General features: G+C 37.6%; 1 protein-coding gene across 1 annotated transcript in view; it reads left to right on the top strand.

Moving 5' to 3' along the window:
• Positions 1-17,344, top strand: part of ERP44 (endoplasmic reticulum protein 44) — a 52,483-nt gene that overhangs the window by 29,840 nt on the left and 5,299 nt on the right. Inside the window, 6 exon segments of the mRNA XM_066992689.1 lie at positions 6,231-6,415; positions 6,934-7,049; positions 11,322-11,379; positions 12,778-12,894; positions 15,791-15,902; positions 16,326-16,467. Coding sequence (XP_066848790.1) covers positions 6,231-6,415; positions 6,934-7,049; positions 11,322-11,379; positions 12,778-12,894; positions 15,791-15,902; positions 16,326-16,467 — 730 coding nt within the window.

The following is a 17,344-nucleotide window of genomic DNA, read 5'->3' on the forward strand; positions in this document are numbered from 1 at the left end:
TGTGCTAATGTCCTAAAAATTATTTAGACTGTATTGCTGCTGTGCCTTTAAGCAAAATAACTTAGTGTCATGAGTTTGGGGGGTTTGTGAATGAAATTATATGAAACTGTAAACAAGCATAAGTATTTCATCGTGTTCCTGCCGTTTCAGCTGGGGAAAAAATAATCAGTCTGAAAGTCATCTTTAGGTAAAATAAAAGAGGTTGAGAGGTTGTTGATGGCTCTCCTCAGGAGAGCCATTTTGTTAGACTGTGGGAAAAGGTTATGGGATACCTACTGATGAGGCCCCGCTAAGAGAAGGCAAGGCTGTTGTGAATGCTCCTTTACAGCAGAAGGTGGTCTAGATTTGCTGTTTCCCAGCTTCTTACTGGCTGAGTTTGATGTAGATCATCGATTGCTTTTCTTGTACCTGTTTCGGGCCAACCTGCAAGTCACCAGTATTGTAGTCATCAGCATAAGATGCCTGGTTTAGATGGTCTCTCAAGGTATTTTCTAACTCTGCTTTATATGGATATTCCCAGGTCTTGTGAGTATGTGCAGGTGTCATGAGAGAAGTAATTTGGCAGGAGAGAATTACTAAGTGTTTCATGACACAGTATTAAGGTAAACGTAGTGCCACATCTGTGCAAGAGAAGCAGGCAGAAAGGCTGTTTTAAGTGAACTAGAACAAAGGGGGAAGAGCTTGAGAAATAACAAATACCCTAAGTTAAAATGTACCAGCCAAAGACAGATTTCAGTTCTCTTCTGCAGTATGCCCTGACAAAGTAGCCTGAAGGACTTCAAGAGATGTGATTGATCTCAAGTGAGCAAGAAGAATACTCATTTAGTAGTAGTCTCTGCTTCCAATATATAGCTGAAAGAGTTTGCTGCCTTTAAGACAGAAGGTGTTGTACAAGGGGTGAGGAAGAGCTAAGATGGTCTGACACAGAAAGAGATCAGTGTAAGATACAGCAAAGTCAAGCTAGCATTCTGGTTTATGCCAATACTGATACAGCTTTTGAGGCAAAGAAGGGATGCACCCTACACAACTCCTATAACAGTCGTCTAAAAATTAAGAAATGCAGTAGTTTGGGTTTGTTCTAGTTCTTCAGACAACATGCAGAACCTTGTTACAAAAAAAGAGACACTACGTGTATTTTCAGAAATTACTGCTATTGGTTTTGAGTTTTGTAACTGATTTTCTTCCAGGTAACTTTTCAGTTGATCCTAGTCCTCTGTTCTGCATGTGAATTGCTTTGGGTGGTGCCTTATATTATGGGGTGGATGTTTAGAAAAACTGTCAGCGTTTTTCAAATCCTAGTGGACGTGGTTCTTGAAAGGAAAAAATTCTCTGTAAGACAGTCTGTAGGCTTAAAATAATTCTTTCTTGGAGGTAGTATGAATTATGACCCTGGAAGACTGAAATAGCGGGCTAAGCTAATGGTGAGGTCGTACCCAGATAGTTGTAAATGTTGCTGATCTTTCAGTGGGAAGAACCTCCCTAACTACCGTGTGGGTGGGAGTCTACTTCAATAGCACGTCGTGACGCAGTGTTTCAGCATATTCTTTGTTGTACACTTAATTTTAATTGAGTGACAGTGGACTTTGGTTTCTCGGTGACGTGTTATGTACTGGGTGAACTCTCGGGATGGTATGTTGTGGTGCTAACCTAGGGCAATGAAGTCTGAAGCCATCCGAGTCACGTTACAGGCTGCATATTTGCTTGAAGGTGTAGCTTAGCTGATGTGTGAAGTGCTTTGTGAACAGTCCGACATGCCCCCCCATGGATTTCATCATTCCTTTCAGTAGAGGAATACACGGTGCTCAGCAACAGAAGTGGCTGACCACGCAAGACATATGCTAAAAATATGGATCAGAAAAGATAGCTCATAAAGAATGTTTTCGTGGCTAAGCTTGCTCAGAAAACAGTTTGGAGACTTAGGGAACATAAGTATAAATTTCAGGTTTCATGTAAAGGTATTTTTTTGCTAATTTTTCCCCAAAACAACAACAGAAGATACTAATCCCTGTTGTAAGAGGCAGTCTTTTCTTCCGTAGCTCAGGATAACTATTGATACAGTGCATTTGTGAAGAGAAATAAGCAACCATGAAGACATTCATGTTGGAGCATACTGAATAAATGGGAGAAGGTCCGGGTGGTTTAGGAATGATTTCATGCCAACATGTACACATGTGAAACAGGGAGGAGAGAGTCACTTGAATTCAGCAGTTGTTTGAGCTCTACTTTAAACTTCTGATTCGCAGAAGATGAGAAAAAGGTCAAGTATGTCAGTAGCTTCCTCTTGTAACTAGTGTGAAACCATTCTGGTGGCATAGGCAGTAGGCCTGTGATTTGATGAGTAATTGGGCAAAATATGAACTCAAGGTGTGAACCATTTAAAGAAAATATGATGATGTAGCTGGGAGACTTTTTCTTTCTTTAGGTATATTAGCCTCATCTGTTTCAAATAACTTTGTTCATCAGAAAATGGTCAGTGAGAATGGCTGGAAATATTTTAAAAATTTAATTTAGGATTTACTATAACTAATGTGATCTATGAATGAATTCAAACAATATTCCATGTATTTGCATTATGTATTTCCAATTTTAAAAGGAATATAATGTAGTTGCTCTGCTTATGCTAACTCTACCTGTATCAAATGCCAGGGTTTAATGAAACATTTAAGATTTACTCTGTTTGACTTTTGAATTAATTCAAACAATTTTTCATGCACTTGCATTTTATATTTTGTAAGAGGATGGTTTTCAAATACTTCCTTGTGTAGGGTACTGTCATCTCTCTGTGTTAGTTCAAATACCAGTATTCATGGGATCTCAATGTAATTTATAAAGAGCATGCAAGTTCTGACTTATGAAATAATGTTTGAATTCACTCTTGGCAGTGGGAATTTTATTACCATTGTTTTGTTATACAACATCCATGCTTGATGAAGATTCACAGCTTTAGGGACTGCAATCTTAGTCCCGGGTAATGTTCAAGATCTCTTTAAGACATACTCTCTGCAACACATGCATCCTCATATAACTGTGGAAATACTTTGAAGAAAAAGTCCATGTGGTGAGGAAAAAAAGGGTAATTTTGTTGTCTTGCTGTGGAGGTTTGTAGTGTAGTAACAGTCTTTAATCTCAATGTCTTTCTGAGAGGCCCGGGGGGGGAAACCTTGATATGTAGGGCTCCTTGTCTTTCATCAGCCCCTGGTCAAATTTTGATAAGCTGCCAGACAGTCAGGCCAAAGGTCCTTCTATCAAAAAGAGAGAAAGGCAGCAAATGCCCGGTTTGCTGGTGTACTTTCTCTTCTGGTGAGTAAATACAAAGTGATCCTTCTTGCAGGCAGCTCTTACATACTTCAGCTAGAAAGTAGCAGCATTTGGAAGGAAGAAAAAGTATTGATCTGATACTTAATAGTGAATATGTTGGTAGGTACTTTATCTTTCTTTGAGAAACTAATATTAATTTGAAATAAAAGTACTCTGAATTAAGGAGATAAAATGTCTTTGCCTTAACTTTAATCAGTGCATTAAAAAAATCTAATAGGGTATTTAGGAAACAGGTCAAATCCTTTCTCATACCACAATTCAATCTATCAATTTTGTCTTTTTTTATAGTGAGGCACATTAGGAACGGAGCTTAGTGAAGCTCCTAAGCTTACTGATTGGAGGCATATTCAAGAATGTTTTGGTGGAGTAAGTGTGGTTCTCGTCCCGGCCATGCAAATCTTAAGTTCTCAGACTGGTGCAAAGATTGTTTTCAGTAACTGAAGCTGCAAGTGATAACTTTTTCATGGCAATTAAAGCTGCTGATGGTTTCACTGGGTGTTCTCACTGAATGTTTTTTGTTCTCTAATAAGTCGAAATGAGATGGAGAGCTTTATGTTCTGGAGGACATAAGTTGCATGGGATTTTAATTTTGTTTTGCAGCTAAGAGATAGCTAGCTCCCCATTTTCAGTACGTTGCTTGTGACAACTGCCTTTATATAATAGCTTACAAAGGACTTCTGTCTCATTTCTTTAAAAAAGAAAAAGAGTAGGAGTAAGATAGCAAATCTGCTTCGTGGTAAATGTGTAATCAAGAAGAAATGACGTTCTTGTCAGGGTTAATTTTCACATTTTTCAGTACTGTTCCAGATACGCTGCTGGTCAGAATCCAGCCTGACCCTCATTTACTTGCCCTACTACTGTGGGGCCAATCCAGGTCACTTGAGATGTACACTTGGACTTCGAAGGAGTTTGTAAAAAGATAAGCACAAAGGGCACAAACTGGAACACAAGAGGTTCCATCTGAACGTCGCGAAGCACTTGTTCACTGTACAGGTGACAGAGCACAGGTACGGGTTGCTCAGAGAGGTTGTGGAGTCTCCCACCTTGGAGATCTTCCAAAGCCTCTTGGGCAGCCTGCTGTAGGAAGGTGTCCCTGCTTGGGCAGGGGTGTTGGGCCTGGTGGCCTCCAGAGGTCCCTTCAGCTCGGCTGGTCTGTGACCCTGGGGAAGGTAGTGAGATGTGCATTCAGCCCGCAGTTTCAGTATCTTCCTCTCTTCTGCTGACTGAAAAAAACTTGTGTCTCCGAAGGATAAATAGGTCCATGAAAGTTCACTTTCTCTTTCCTTGGGAGAGAAAAAAGCAGAAAGGAAAGCAGGAGAGGAGTGGCTGACTAGAATCAGTCACCTCCGAGGGTGAAGCAACTCTGGAAAATTGTCTGAGTGATCGTACCTTGAGATTCAGTTGGCTTTTAGGTACAAACATGATTGATGCTTAGGTAAACTGTATCCCACCCTGCTGTTTTAATAGAGGACACCCAGTTTTCACACGGGTACTGAGGTATTTGGTTTTCAGATACGTTTCTGGGGAGGAGAAAACAGAAGGACGTAATTAAACCAAACAAAAAAACAGAAGGAAAGTGGATGTGGAAATCTACTTGGCATTGCATGATTTGTCTCTATTATTTGTTTTGAGCCCTGTTTTCCTAAGAGTCCAAAGCTTATACAATGACATTGTTTCCCCATTTGCTCCTTATAAAACTTCTTGAAGTTTTTTGCTGAATTTTGACCACATCTGAAGGAGGGAAAAACATTCAAAGCTATTAAGTACTTATGAACTTCGTTTAAAGTGGTTGCTGGATGTTGGAGAGGTACAAGAATAGCTTCTGCACGATACAAAAGGTTGTGGTAAAAAGAGTGATGGATTCTGTTTTTCATGCCTTTAACCACTTACTGGTTATATTTTCCTTGTCAGTGCATATCTAGGAACTACCTCCAATGCCTGTTGCAACTTTGTGTCCCAATTATTAATCAAATTAATTGAGGGACAAAGGGACACTTGAAATATTCTGAGGTGTAGTGAAGAACTGGATTATTATATTAGTAGTGATTGAAGATATGGGACATAAGGAAGTGGGCTTCATTACTTCTGCTCAGCTTTCTTTGCTCCTCTTCTAATTGTTCTGTATTGTTAAAAAAAACCTTTGTTTATTATTACTCTCTTAAATTTGTAATTAAATAACATAGTTAAATAGCTGATCTGTTATATAGGGGTGAAAATAGTGCTTTTATGTTAGATTAACACAAACATATATTGCATTGTTGAATGAAGCACTATGCTTCATGAAGGCAGTCCAGGTCTAAAATAAAGTTGGGCTTCTTGGACAGATGTGAATGAAGAACAGTCTTTGAGGGAATGCCCACACTACTTGTACACAGATGTTCTTAATGTTGAAAGCTGAAACCTTCAAAACCTGAACAGCTCAGAATTTGTCACAGCTGTCTTCTGGACTTCTAAGCCAAAAGAAATATTTTGCACAGCGTTCACATTCTCTAGAACAGAAGAGGTGACAACTGCATTTCCAGCACTGTAAGTGAGATAAAAATCATAGTATGTTTAAAAAAAGACGGCCTGTGTGGATTGACTCAGATTTTTGGGAGCTTTTAAGATTCTCATTTTCCTGTTATACTGTCATAGTCTTAAACTGCTTTTTGTAGTTGTTCACAAGAAGTGTACTATGTGAATATAGTTTAGCAGAGTCTTTAGTTACCTAAATTTTGGTCATGATTTTTTTATGAAGGTCGGTACATACTGTAGCTGCTATCCATTCTCTCCCCTACAGTGACTTTTTTTAGTTTGCTCTTTAAAGAGGTGGGCTACTGGCTCAGAGATTCCACTTCTGTGTGTGTGTATAAATAAATATATAAGATACTGCGCTCAGGGATGTTTTTTTTTTTTCTGAATTTCTTTTTTAGCGGATATAGCTCAGAGATACAGGATAAGCAAATACCCAACACTGAAGCTCTTCCGGAATGGAATGATGATGAAGAGAGAATACAGGGGCCAGAGGTCTGTGACAGCAATAGCAGACTATATCAGGCAGCAGAAGAGCAATCCTATTCGGGAGGTCCAGGATTTGGAAGAAATTAATACTGCTGATGTAAGTATTTTGATTTTCTTCCTCCTAAATATGTTTGTGTTTTGTTTTATGTTGAACAAGGGAAAGATAATGTACTTGAAGTACATGTTTAATACTATGGGGATTTTCCATTCAGAAATATTGTGAGTGACTTTTTGAATGAGCATTAAAAAAAAAAAAAGATTACTTCCAGTATTAGGAATTATTCCAATATAATAACTCTTCCAACTGCATTAGTTTTGTTACAGTAACACCACTACCAAATTACTTATTTTACTTTTAATCACTTGAAAGGAATTGTATCTTGTATTTGACAAGGTGATACTTTGAATATTTCTCACTGGAAAAATATTCATAGTAAGGCTTCTGAAAATTACAATATTAGTCTTTGTATTAATACACACCATCTGACTGCAAGAAGAAATGTTTTGTATGGTTGACTGTTGAATGAACAGCATTTCTGTATTTAATGTCATTAGGGAGTATTGATAGTTTCTGGTAATTTGAGGTAACTTCTAATGTAACCTTTGCTTTTACAGCGCAGTAGAAGAAATATCATTGGATACTTTGAGCAAAAGGACTCTGACAATTACAGAACTTTTGAAAGAGTAGCGAATATTTTGCATGATGATTGTGTATTCCTGTCTGCCTTTGGGTAAGTTTTTTTTAATGCTTCAATTACATGACTTCATTACTGAAATTATGTTAATGAACTGTATATGGCTTAATTAAATGGACTTCTTTTAATAATTTCAGTGTGGTATAACTGAAGAGACTAGGCATCCTCAGATAAATACACTGAGAAAAGTGCAGGAGGAGGAGGAAGAAAACTCTAATCCTAATGCTTGTTGTGAAATCTAACTGATTTACCTCCTCTTCCTTTTTGTTGCTCTTTCTCAATCATTTTAAATGTAACTGGGCAAGTTTTAGGGGAGGTTGCTGGGCAGTTTTGTCGCAAAACTCCTGCTTCCTTGCAGGGGAATAAGTAAGGAAGAGTTGGGGCAGAAACTTTATCAGTTTTGTAGCTTTACTGACTGATTCTTTTTTACAGTCTCATTTTTTTCTTTACAATGTTACTGTTTTCATAGTCTTTTTTTCTTTTTGTAGTTTTTCTCCTTTTTTTTTCTCCTTCTGAAGAGTAATTCAGGAGTTTCTTGCTTGTTTCCTCTTGAGTTTGGGGAAAAAAATGCCTGATTTCTGTGTCTGGGTCTGTGTCATGCAAGTTTTATGTCTCTGCACATGTTAACAGTTTAGAAAGGCAATTGTACTGATGAGCTACATGGTGTTAGCCTGGAACAACCTTAAGAAATTCAAATTTCTCCTTGTTATACAGATTTACACCAATGTTTAAAAATATTAGAAGATATTCACTGGGGAAACCAGAATAAATTGGGAGTGAGTGATTTTCTTTTTAAGTAGCATAATAAAATGCAATTATAGACTCTTTCTGCAGTGTTTAATGTGCCAGCAGCAACCAATTTGAAGTGATTGGGCATTAATGTGAATGCAGTGGTTTGCAATCTACCCGCAGTTGCAAGATCAGGAATTTGTATGGATTATACTAGCTTTTATACCACATACAGTTGCCCTAAGGGTTTTTTGAATTGAATGTAGCGAATGAAGAATAGTGAAGCAAGTGGAACAAGGTAGAAAATTTTATGTCTGAAAAAAAATTTTTGTCAATCTCTTATGCCTCTTGAAGTCTTTTTTTTTTTTTTTTTTGTAAAAGTCTTGGAGGCAAAGAGGGGAGTGTTTGTAACATACAGGAGTACAGGTGGCTCTCCCTTATTCCACTTCCTAATTAGATATCCTATGACTGTGTAAACAGTCTTGGCCATGGGAGAATAATCATATCTTGTGCAACTGATGTTGGTCTCATCCCAAAGATGTGGCCATTATCTCAGGCATGTTTTCTGACAACTGCATCCGTTCTGGTTCTCAGGGCAGCCAGTTTGAGTTACTAATAGAACTTGGAATTATTTTGACCCCCTCAAATGACTTTTATCATTTATTTCAGAAATGCCTTTAAAAAAAAAAAAGGAATAATTAGAAAACTAACAATACTTCTAAGGTTCTTTCCGCTATTGTTTGAATCTGTTAGTCCTTGGTTTGCTATTTGTCAGCCTGGTACAATGAGCAGTAGTCTCCCAGCACTCAGTTGTTAGCATTTAATTGTTGGATGCATTCTTGAAGTCTTGAAGTAGAGGCTGCTTTTTATTTATTTGTTTTTCCTTTGTATGTAGGCAGTAAGCAAACATAATGGAACAGATCAGAGTTTGGTTATTTGTAACCTGCCCTTGTTACTTAAGGCCCTGCAAAGAGGCTTGTCATTTCTGACTTCACCAGCCTTGTTTCTGTTCCCTTTCTAGCCTGGAGCCGTTAGAGTGTTAAAGTGAAGCCTTCCAGACAGCAGTCCTGGAAACTAAGTGTTTTCAGCTCTGAGTGGCTTCAGCTCTCAAGCTTCCTACAAAAAATAATGTGCAAAAAGATTCCCAAGGGAGTCTACATAAGTGGTTTCTACTGAGATTATAAATAGCAAAGTGTTTCACTGGGAACTGTCCCTGATCAGTCAGACTCTTCTGACTCAGCCTCCCAACAGGCCCTGTGAGGGATTTCTGACTTTGGTATGGACAAAGAGTTTGGCAGGTATTGTGGTATGGCAGATATGACAGTAATGTGAGCCATCGTGTTCAAACTTCTGGTAGGCTAAAAGTGAAACAGATGAGTTTGGCAGGGAAAAAAATAATTCAGTCAAGGTAGAACTGTTCCCTGCTATGTCAAAACCGTTCTGGCCTCAGGTAGTTGTAATAGCTTATTTTTAATCAGCGTTAGTGCTGCTTAGTTCAGGATCATCTAGATAATTATTCTTAAATCAGCTGATCTTTACAACTCTGTTACAATTTGTGGGGACCACAGAGCAAGATGAGTGAGAGAAGAGTCGTAAGCAGAAGGAAGTAGGAGGTGCACTGACGAAGAGACACCAGAGCTAGTATTTAAAGGTAGAACTACAGTAGGGCAAATCTGAAATGTTCATAGGAGTGGAAAACAAGGCTCTGTGCTGTTGTGCTGCAGCAAAGTCAAATGCAGAAACAGAAAACAAGCCGCCAAAAAAATACGTTTATCTTAAAGGTCTGTGATGAACTGTAGATAATTCAGGGAAGAAAGTGGCATATCTGAGAAGTGTTTTAATTTTAGCAAGCAAATGTGAGGGGTTTACATGGTTCCAAAAGGTTTGCTTTCTAGGTTATTGCTTCAAGGAGGGATGAAACTCAAACTGCTGGTGTTTCCATTTGGGTTGTTTTGAAAAGAAGTATCTTTAGGGATTCAGTATTTCCTCCTCATGTCCCTGCTTTGACTTGTCTGAAACAAATCAGTCACAGTTGCAGCTACTGAAATGGAAGTACACAGAAGAGGACTCTTGAGGGTCCACAAAAGGCCTACCCTATAGCTCATATTTCCTAACAAAGTATTACGAGTTTATCAGCAGTGATTGGGCAGGGGCTTGAATGTCTTCACTTTCTTGTTATTTGGTGAAGGATTGATTGGGATGTGAGTGGTTCACCTCAGTGATGATAATGATTACAAAGAAGCCTAATTTTTTTTTCTTGGAGCAGTCACATCTGGAATACAAAAATGCATTTTAAAATACAGATCTCTAAGCTGGTGAAAATAGTGATAGGTGTAACATACTAGGCAAGGCATCTTTTGTACTGGCTATGAGAAGGATAACTGGATCAAATAAAGTAAATGAAACACAGGTACTTTGAATTAAGCCTTGTGATGTCTTTTTTTGCTTTGCCCTCCAGTTCTTTTCAGACCCCTGGGAGATTTACTTCCTCCTGCAGCAAAATAAATTAAGATTTTTACTTTGTTCTTTTTTTTCCTCCCTTCCCTCTTAATCAGTCTTCAGCAGTGTTTATATTGAGTCCATAGCAGAGATACTATAACTGAAGAAGCTGGAACAGGGGTTGTCAACCTTCCCAGAGGTTGACATGCTTTCCTTTCCTACTCTGTGCAAGAAGGAGAAGAAATAGATGGCTCATCTCATTCTCTGGAGGCATAATCAGCCAGCTGGGTCTGTTTAGCCAGCTTCAGTTAAGCTGGCACGGCAAGGCATGGCAGAGGAGGCAGGGCATCTCTCTGATGTTGCATGCCTACCCCATCGCTTTAAATAAGAGATGATAAATTCTGGGGTTCAAGGTAGCAGCTTTCGGGATGCTCTGTTTTGGTTGGGATTAAGGAACCACAAAATACGCCAGAGGCGAGGGGGGAATTCACTAAGGTGTAATGCTAAGCTGAATGTCTAGGAGGAGCTGCATGTGTTCTCCAGGCACACGTGTACCATCAGTGGTCAGAAGCCACAGGCTGCATCTTGTGCTCTCTGTCCATTTTATCCTCAGAACAGATCTAGTGTGGGCTTGTTTGCTCTCTGTCTTCTCATTAGCTGTGCCAGTAGAGTTTAGCAAAGCCCTGCTTTATAAAGGTAGATAAGATGTAAATTTCCAGTGTAAACAGTGGAACAGGAAGAATAAATACAAATAAAAATCCATTTCTCTCTCACTTCCTTTCTTAAGAAAGAGTATTTAATTATTACTTTTTTTTTTTAATTTACAAGGTCATATTAATTCATTAACATTGTTCTCTGCTGATCTCATATCCAAAATTCTACAAGCATTCATCACTTGCACTTTGATGCCTTTATTCCAAACTTCTCATCTTACGGATCTGGCTTGCTGCTTCCATTGCTGCCCTCTCACCTAGCCTGACCAAGAATCTGTGGAGTCACTTTACTTTAAAGATCAAGCACTTTGATTCTTCAAATTTTGAAGGAAAAACGTAGTGAAGATAGCGAATTAAAATATGATTTTTGGTATCAGCTATTTTGTTTGTCTGTACCGAGACATGCTTACTGGTTGGTTTGTTGTAGGGCTATTTCAAAAGCAGAGAGATTTAGCGGAGACAATATAATCTACAAGCCACCAGGGGTAAGTGTAACTATGTATTTTATTTTGCTAATTTTCTTTATATATGAATATGAACTAATGGAGACTATATTCACACCATTCAGTATGTTGCTGCATCTTTAATCTTACTTTTATTTCATTGTTAAACAGAGTGAGAAATAGGGTCATAGGAGCTGGTGTTTCAGAGCCAGTGAAAAATATCTCGATGTCATTTGTTGCTAATTAAGTGTGCAAAACCTATATCTGACATTTTTTATTTCAGTGTCCAGAAATTGTTTTTTTCTGTAGTAAAGCAGTCAATTTATCTCGTATATATCTATATAGGTATATATAGATATTTTGTGTCCTGTAGATGTCTTTTAAAAAAAAAAAGTCTGAAGTTCAACATTTGGTAAACCTTCCATTTCTCAATGCAAGTGGCAATTTTCTGACTATAACTTGCCTGTCTTATGTGGCTTAGCTCATTTGGGAGCTAAAAGCTATTTTCTTCATTTAAAAAAAAAATAGTAGAAATTAACAGCCTGTTAACAAACTCCCATAGTTTAACTTGAGGAAAAATTCAGTACGGAGAAAGATCTGCAAGACTTCTTAGAAACATAATATTTGCACATATGCTCCTTTCTGAAATATGTAAAAAAATGTTGCTTACATAATAATAACAAAATTTAAAAAAAAGGCAATGACCTAAGGGGAAAGGGGACTTCAAACCTTTTTCTGCCAAAACATTTTATTAAGTTACAAGGCTTATATGGCATTTCTGAATCAATGTGTGCTTAATCATGCCCTCAGCTTACTAAGCTGTTGTCCTGGTTTCGGCTGGGTGCCAGCTGGGTCAAACCACAGCAACTGTGCTTTACTTGGTGTTAACCAAAACTTTAATTACATTTAAAAGTTGGTAGCACTGAACACTGAGTTATAACTACTAGCGAACAAAGGAAAGGGAAAGGAAAATTATTTATTCATATCTTTGGCAAAGCAAATGTAAAATACCAATTTCAAGTCCTAGAGGACTTCGTGTGTGTTTGTTTTATGTTGTGGGTTTTTTTTGGTGATTCTTTATAACTGTCAGCATGAAGGAGCTTAGTATCTGCATTTAGTTTACATCTGATGTAAATGCATGATGGAGCAGTAGGGTAGTATGTACAAAATGAGGTATTTTTAGGTATGGAGTTATTTCTCCACCTGGCAGAAGTTAATTCCCCATAGGTTATCTTAGGAAGTGGAGTTGATTGCATAAATGATCGTGCAATTATTTGCTTGTATTTCTGTAACTTAGTTTATAGAAGTGTTACATGCATGGCAGTTGAATATGGGCATAAGATTGGTTTTTAATATTTGTCTAGACATTGTCACCTTTATGTCAGGTCAGTAGGAATGTCATTTTTACTGTTTCTCAACTAGTATTTTTCTTTTCAACAGGAAAATGCCCCAGATATGGTATATTTAGGCTCTCTAACCAATTTTGATTTGATTTATGCATGGACACAAGATAAATGTGTACCACTAGTTCGAGAAATTACATTTGAAAATGGGGAGGTAAGAATTTTTTTCTACCTTTCTACTTTTGGGATTTCCTTCTCAAAATCAAAATGTGTCTTTCAGGGTCTTTCATTCATGCCCAACAACCTTCTGCATGCTTTGCTTTTTGCAGAAAATAGTTGTCGTTGATTTTTTTCGCTGTTCTGGAGCTTTTTAGTTAGACTTGAAGTTCACTGGAGGCAAATTTGTGATAGCATTTTAGTCTGGTAGTGTTAAAAAAAAAATAGTCATGCATATAGGTCATAAAAAGTGTCTGGAGACTTGATGAGTGTGGACAGTTGGACACTAAGAGCATACATGTGTAAGAAAAATGTGTGTCTGTAAGTACATGTGAGTGACATGAGTGCGTAACACCTTGGGTAGACTGTATTATTCATGTAAATTGCAAATGTTATGACAAGATACTGATTTGTTTTAAAATCCAGAGAGAAATATTAGTTAAGTGTTTTTTGCTTAATACAACCTTGAAAAAAACGTTTCTAGTCAAGGTAGAAAATATCCATGTGAGCATGTCCATGACAGTTCAAAAGAATAAAATAGTTGTGAACCATCATTTAATTATAGTCAGTTAGCTTTTAAAATTTGATGTTAAAGTTGGTAGTAGAAAAATGTTATTGTGTTAGCCACTTCCAAAGTGGCTAATAATAGTTAAATAGTGTTAACCATCTATGGAGCTGGCTACTTCGGTGAATCAATAAAAAAACGTGGTGTTTTTTGTTTTGTTTTTTTTTTTTGGTCAATGTATTTAAGCACCGATACCTTCTTAATCTTTTTAGGTTCGCATGTCCTTTTCCTTGGCTTTTGCCTTTAGCTGTAATTCATAAAGTGGGATTTGGGGGCATGCATTTAAACATTTTTTCTTCTAATTATCCTTATTTTCTTTCAGTGCTTTTCTTTTTCCTTTCATGACTTACTCTTCTTTTTCACCTATTTCCAGATCTGTATTATAACTTTTTTGTTAAATAAACAGGGAAAAAAACAATTAGAAAGGTCAAAGTGTCTCGGGGAGTATTTGTATATAGCCACAGCATCTGCTGGAAACTCTGTTAAGTTTGTAATGAATTGCAGCACGTTGTCCACGTTGGTTTTGAACCAAAGAATCAGTCGCATGACGGAAGAATCCGTTGTTCTCAGTTTACACAAGTTTTTAATTTTTATCCTGAACATGCACAGTATGTAACACTGCTTCTCTGTGCATGCAGAACACTTCAATTTGCATGAGGGAGGAATAGGGTGGGATGCACAAAACAATTTAAGTATGACCTTCTAGTCAACGCTGCCAACTTACATTGGAAAGGTCTTAGTTAAACAAATATTAATCTTCATTCGCAACTCAGTCAGTTGCCACGTAAAAGATACCACATGCCGTTGTGTTTAGACCTGTGAGATAGATTTTCAGTGTACTTTTCCCATGGTGAAATTGGATTTTTGAGCCTTAGAAGCCAAGGTTCGTCGCTGTCAGTCTGTATCACATTGTGTCTTGGCTTTTCTGGTTGTTCTTGCAACCTTCAATTCCCGTTTACTTAGGCAAATATTTTCAATTCCAACCTGATGTTTTGCCTGGCAACTTTGTTTAAAAATTTCAGTGTTGCTGTTACCCAAACAAATTTAAACATGCTAAAATAGGGATTTCTGCCTGCTGAAATTGCATAGTAGTTAGATAGGCTCTTAATATATACTGCACAATACTACAGAGAAAAGCTAGGGAGTGATGTGACTTAGGCTGCGTTTATGGTACCAGAATACTTCAATATGAATGCAACAATTTCTACTATAAATTTTAAATGAAAAATGAGAGCAAATGTGATCAGGGGTTGTTTTAGTGATGGGTTGGGAAGTTTCCGTTTTGCCAAGAGCACTGAAGTTATGAGGATTTTTGGAACCTGCTGTTAAAAGACTGAGCTTCGACTCGATTTGCAGGCTTGCTTGAAAGGAGGCTGCTGGCTATTTCATGTCCACCATGAAACTGGCTGCATGCTGATAGGGAAAGTGTTTCTTCCAACTTGCTGCAGATTGGAAGTATCTGAAGAAACTGTATTTGGTGGTAGAAGTGCTGTCAAGTGCTGTCTTTCTCAAAAAGCATAGGCTTTATTCAGATACAGAATGGAAACGAAGAAGCAGCAGCACTTGCTTGTATACCAGTTGTGCAAATGAAACATAAGTGAGATCGTAGGCATTTCCTTTGGTAAATGACTTTCTTCAGTTGGTCTCTAGTAAATTGAACTGGCGTTTGACTCAAAAAAAAAATGACTTCTGAAGCAAGCAAATATGTGTAGTTCATGTTTTGTTTTGGTTTTGAATAAAAGAAAATTCCTGAATAAAATATTTCAGGAGTTGATACAATTATCTGTCCCTGGAGAGAGATCTTTGGAAGGCACTCGGGGTGCAAGAATGCATTCCTAACGAGGAACTAAAGCTTGCCTGTCCAACAAAGATTTTCATTTGTTTCTCACCTTTAGTGATGTATCAGCATGTGAGTTTCATAACGATGCTTTACACAGTTGACCAGTCAGGACGCGCTCATTGGCAAAAGAGTAGTGCTTGATTGTAAACGGTACAGTCATGTCATTAGCTTCTGCTTTTTTTTTTTCTTAAGGATGGGAGATAGTTAAAGATACTCATTTGTTGAGTTATGCTAAGAAGTCACCAACTTCTAAAATGTTAATAATGAAATACTTGCATCGTTTTACTGCTACTTATGATAAAGGGGAAAGAAACAGTTACCTGTGTAAAATGGGTGTCTTAGATGAAAGGTCAGCAGTTAATGTCCTTAATTATATCTTTTTCTGGTCTTTATAAATCAGAGATCTTGCTGACTTTGAAAATTGCTGGAATCACTTAAGTGTATTTAGGAAATGGAAGAAATGAATCTTGTCTTTTGTTTTCTGTGCAGGAACTGACAGAAGAAGGCCTTCCTTTTCTCATACTTTTCCACATGAAGGATGACTTGGAGAGTTTAGAGAAATTCCAGCAGGAGGTTGCACGACAGTTAATAAGTGAAAAAGGTTTGTATCAACTCTTTATTGCTACAGACTTTTTTCAGATGAACTCAATGTAGAATGGAAGCAAAGGTCAAACAGAAGCCTAGTTTTATGTGCTTCTTGACGGTGAGGATTGATTCCTCTAGAAGTGATTAAAGTTGAAACAATTTATTATTAAGGAACTATTTCAGAAATTGTCCATGTCTCACCAATTTCATACAGTTAGAGAGGGCATTAAAACAAAACTTCAGCTTGTGTTGTAGCCAAAAACACTTTCAGAAAATCTGTTATTTTAGTGTGCCTAGTTGTTTAAATCTGTTTTCAAATTTGCATGTTGTATCTATTTAGTATCTCCACCTTTGTACTACTTGTGAAAATACTTAGAGTAGGATTCAGGATAAATAAAATAAATCCTAACATGGATTTTTCTCTGCTCACAATTTCAAGGTACAATAAACTTCCTCCATGCTGACTGTGATAAATTCAGGCACCCCCTCCTCCATATTCAGAAGACTCCAGCAGACTGTCCGGTTATTGCTATCGATAGCTTCAGGCACATGTATGTTTTTCCAGACTTCAGTGACCTCTCGTAAGTATTCTTCTCTCTGTATGTTATTTTTTCTGTTGAGAAGAACAAAGGAAAACACATGCCTATATTTTAAATAGGGTTATAATAGGAAGACGAATAAATCTGGGATAGGTAAAGCCGCCTGTGTGCAAGTCAATGTAAGAGTCTTAAGTTGGTATGACTGGGTGTGATGTGTTTGTTTAAATGGAGTTCATTGCTTGTATGTTAGAAGAGAATCTCACATTAAGTTTTTAGAAGGCGGCTGCTCTTTCAAAGTTTTGCTGTTTTTCTTAATAGTTAAGTATTTGGAACCTGGCGTGGTATTTTTACTACCGTCGCTCTAGATGTACCAATTAACTCTAAAAGCTTTAAAATAACACACAATGTCTAACTGCTGTTATGCAATGATTATTGTAAAATGCCCTGTGTAAGAAGCCTGTTGGTTTGGTTTTTCCTGCTCTGTGATCCCAAACTTCCTGCATTAGTCTAGCCTGGAATGTTGGCAGAGAAATCCTTATTGCCTGGGTTTCTGAAGTTTTCAAAGTGCAGCGTGTAAAACAGTTGATCAGTGGCAGATTATCTCAATAAAATACATGAGAGAGAAGCGTTGGGGGTGCTTAAGTGAAATACCACTTTGATAATTCCTCTTTACATCAGCCTGTCTTTTCATATTGTGCTGCCTTGAAAGCAGTCATAGGAAGCAGATGTTTACTCTCCCCAGTTCTGCTGAAGAGTGAAGATGTGTACGCATCTTCAGGGGCCTGAAGAAATCTGCAAGTGTTCTGTTTTTGTCTTCAGGTTGTGTTAAATTCCATTTTCTGTCTCAAAGGAGATACCTCCATATACACTGCTTGCTAAGCCCTGGTTAGGGGTCTGGGCTTTGAGACTTCAATCTTTG

The sequence above is a fragment of the Anser cygnoides genome, chromosome 2, assembly GCF_040182565.1.
Source record: "Anser cygnoides isolate HZ-2024a breed goose chromosome 2, Taihu_goose_T2T_genome, whole genome shotgun sequence".
NCBI classification, from domain to species: domain Eukaryota; kingdom Metazoa; phylum Chordata; class Aves; order Anseriformes; family Anatidae; genus Anser; species Anser cygnoides.